A 3,431-nucleotide genomic window follows, 5' to 3' on the forward strand; every position below is an offset into this window, starting at 1 on the left:
TCAACACTTTCCCGTGTGTATCAAGAATGGTCCACCACCCAAAGGCCATCCAGCCAACTTGACACAACTGTGGGAAGCATTGGAGTCAACATGGGCCAGCATCCCTGTGGAAAGCTTTTGACACTTTGTAGAGTCCATGCCCCGACGAATTCAGCTGTTCTGAGGGCAAAAGGGGATGCAACTCAATAATAGGAAGGTGTTCTAAATGTTTTGTACACTCAGTGTGCCATTAGGGACACAGACCTAGATTAAAATAAATAACTCATATATCCAGTCCCCAGGCAGGTGAACAATACAATCATTCGGCATTCAGACAGCAAATAAACACAACATATGCCTACATTTTCCTCGTCCAGACAAAGTCTTTTGGCAGCCGGGGTGAGCGCGAGGATCGCGTCTGCCCGCTCTTGGATTAACGCTCTCAGACGCTCGGCGGAAAAGTTATCTCCTCGTACTCCTCTGCTGTGGACGCGGCGGGAGACACTGGGTGAGACCGTGTCGACACCGGTCCAGACGGGAGCTCAGGGGATGAGGGTGGGGAGAGGTCATTAAACCGGAGTGGGTTCGGTACATTCGCGCTGATCTCCTGCTCGACTTCTTCTAGTTTTATGTATGACCGCATGGTAGAGGGGAAAATCCGTTATTCTTTGCGCATGCACGTTTTTGTCTGTGCGCCTTGCAGGTTGGTAAAGAATGATTGATGGATGGAATCTTTGGATTCACTTGAAAACGGCATGCTTCATACATAATAAAAACGTCACAATGCGAACTTTTTAGTAACCAATGCCAACACACAAACACCAAACATATAGCATGAGGCACAGTGAGACGTGAGCCATGCGTAAAAGTAAAACCATAGACGACAAAGAACTCCGAAGCCATTCTAACGATAAATACAGGTCCAACAATATATATATATATATATTTTACTTTTTCAAAAATAGTGTTTTTTGTTTTTGGGTAGGACAGGAGTTTCGTTCTGTTTCTTTGAATTAACCATTCAATAAAATGTCTCCAAGGAAAGCATGCATAATAGTGATAGCTATGTCCACTTAAATTGGTCATTTTATAGTGAGCTGAGGGAACCACTCGGATGTCAACGATTGATATTCTGAGTGGAGACTAATCTGAAATGTATTTTCTTATTCTATTTCGAGCCTTGACTGTTGTTTGGTTTGTTTGCGTGCGCGAATTTACCTTGGCTTCATGCGCATTATGATGTCACCTCGTTGCCACTGAGCTTCTATGACGTCCAAAAACAAGTGCTACATTTAAAATCAATGACGACAGCAATCTTGTTTTCTGTTATTGAGAAGTACCTTTGAAGCAAGATAAACTTTTCGGCTTGCTTGCCAAAATATGGCCACTAATAATTTAGCGGACCAATCGCAACAGCTAAATAGTGACAGCAGGAGTGCATCCCCGAGAGTGTCAGGCATATACCTAACGGTTCACAAACCGCCCAACAGTACGCCGGTACGAGACGTTGAAGCTGAGACTTCGGCGATTGGCACTGACGTGGATCTTAGCTACCTTCTGGAGGAAAACGCTCGACAGATGCTCAAATATCGGAAGAGGCCTCGCCTTGACCACGAAAAACCGGTGAAACTAAGCAATTCCTTCTTCAATCAAGATTTCCCTACGAGGTTGTGGAAAATAGTGGATTCTGACTTGTTCAAGTCGGTCACATGGGACAAGAATGGCATTTACATGCTTCTCGACGAGGAACGGTTCACCAAGGAGGTGTTACAGCCAACAAGATTCCAACCTACTCTCCCATGTGTCACCATGGCTGGATTCGACCAACAACTGATCCTCCACGGTTTTCAAAAGCTCTCCTCAGCTACCCCCACCTCAAAGGTATGGCCTAATTGATCAAATATATTAAGTGGCCTAAATCTATTATCAATGCATTACCAATACATGTTTTTGTCACAAATGGCACCCTATTTATTCCATGTAAGGTTCCTTCTCTCCCCTTATGGGCCCTGGTCAAAAGTAGTGCACTACATAGGGAATATGGTGCCATTTGGGACACAGAGCCTACCTACACTATCATCACATAGGCTATTTACGACTCATAATCATAACTCACTGTCATAACTTCTAGGATTTACAAATAGGCCGTATCTCAACAATGCCTGTCTATGTTTTCCAGTTGTCCATGTACTACCATCACAGCTTCAGACAGCACCAGGAGAAGCTACTGAAGAAGATCAAGGAACCGGTGGTTGCAGAGGTGGAAGTGGTGGAGGAGGAGGATGATGATGTGGAGATAATCCGGGTCATCCCTGGTCCTCCCCGTCAGCCCGGCCCTCCTGTTACTCCCATTACCCCTCCCGTTACCAGTAAGGCTGAGACCCGGGACGGCGAGGCCGAGAAGGATGAGAAGAAGGAGAAGGAGCAGCTCTCGCTAGCTGCCAAGGACCTGGTTGCCAAGATCAGCTCGGCGGTCAACCAGAGGAAGACCGTTCTGCTGGTCACACCCTCCTCCTCCTCCCACACCTCATCCACACCCACCCCGGCCCCAGCCTCCTGCCCAGCCCGCTCCTTTACCCTCTCCTACCCCACCCCAGTCCCCTCCTGCTCCTACTCCAACCCATCCACTCCTGCACAGGCCCTAACCCCCTCCTACACCTACTCCACCCCGGCTCCCACCCCGGCCCCAGCCCAGTTCGAAGAGGCAAATGAGGCCCAGGCACACCAAGCCCAGCAGGCCCAAGCTCAGGCCCTAAATGCCCACCAGAGCCAAGCTCAGGCACTTAATGCCCATCAGGCCCAATACCAACAGGTTCATGCCCAGGCCCTGTATGCCCAGATGGCTCAGTCCCAGATGGCATGGATGCAAGCAGCGATGTATAACCCCTGGGTCCTCCAGGCCATGCAGATGCAGATGGCAGCCTATATGTCCCCCCCACCACACTACCTGCACCGGCCAGCAGGGGGGTTCTCAACCACTCACCACATCCACCCAGTCTACCCCAGTGGGAGCAGAAGCCCTACTGGGGCAGGGTCAGAGTCGGGCCGCTACTCCCCTGATCTGTCCTTCTCCCCACCCAATCCCTGAACCCCTCTATCCCTCCATCCCTTCATCCATCCATCCATCCATCAAACTAAGCCAAACCTTGAGTAGGCCTATGAGATCCCTCTTCCCCCACATCCCTAAAATACTTTTAGAGAAAACCTTTAATCTAGATTCTTAATAAACTATTTTGCAGTTCATATTTGTTTGGTTGTTGTTGTTTTTTTGCCTAATCCCTCTCAACCATACACTTTTTTAATTCGTTTTTTACAGTCATTTTCTTAATGGGTGCATGCTTATTAGTAACTGGAATAAGCTATTTCAAAAATGTGTGAAGTGCAGCTTCTGGTTGCTCCTCATTACACACCACAGACCAGCAAATATTCTTTACATCAACAACATAGGAATC

The 3,431-nt window shown here is 47.9% G+C and overlaps 1 protein-coding gene across 1 annotated transcript; it reads left to right on the top strand.

The window, feature by feature from the left end:
- The first annotated feature begins 1,242 nt into the window (after positions 1–1,242).
- LOC121572734 lies at positions 1,243–3,222 on the top strand. The gene is made up of 2 exons (XM_041884756.2): positions 1,243–1,860; positions 2,159–3,222. Exons 1-2 carry the CDS (start codon positions 1,360–1,362, stop codon positions 3,065–3,067), a joined length of 1,410 nt encoding a protein of 469 aa, XP_041740690.1. The 5' UTR covers positions 1,243–1,359; the 3' UTR covers positions 3,068–3,222.
- The last annotated feature ends 209 nt before the right edge of the window (positions 3,223–3,431 follow it).

Source organism: Coregonus clupeaformis, chromosome 8 (genome assembly GCF_020615455.1).
Source record: "Coregonus clupeaformis isolate EN_2021a chromosome 8, ASM2061545v1, whole genome shotgun sequence".
In the NCBI taxonomy this organism is placed as follows: Eukaryota; Metazoa; Chordata; class Actinopteri; order Salmoniformes; family Salmonidae; genus Coregonus; species Coregonus clupeaformis.

Bases quoted from the DNA above. Each gene is read 5' to 3' on its own strand.
- LOC121572734 (XM_041884756.2), top strand. From the start codon at position 1,360: ATGGCCACTAATAATTTAGCGGACCAATCGCAACAGCTAAATAGTGAC. The intron at 1,861-2,158 runs GTATGGCCTAAT...TATGTTTTCCAG, and splicing joins CAGCTACCCCCACCTCAAAG to TTGTCCATGTACTACCATCA.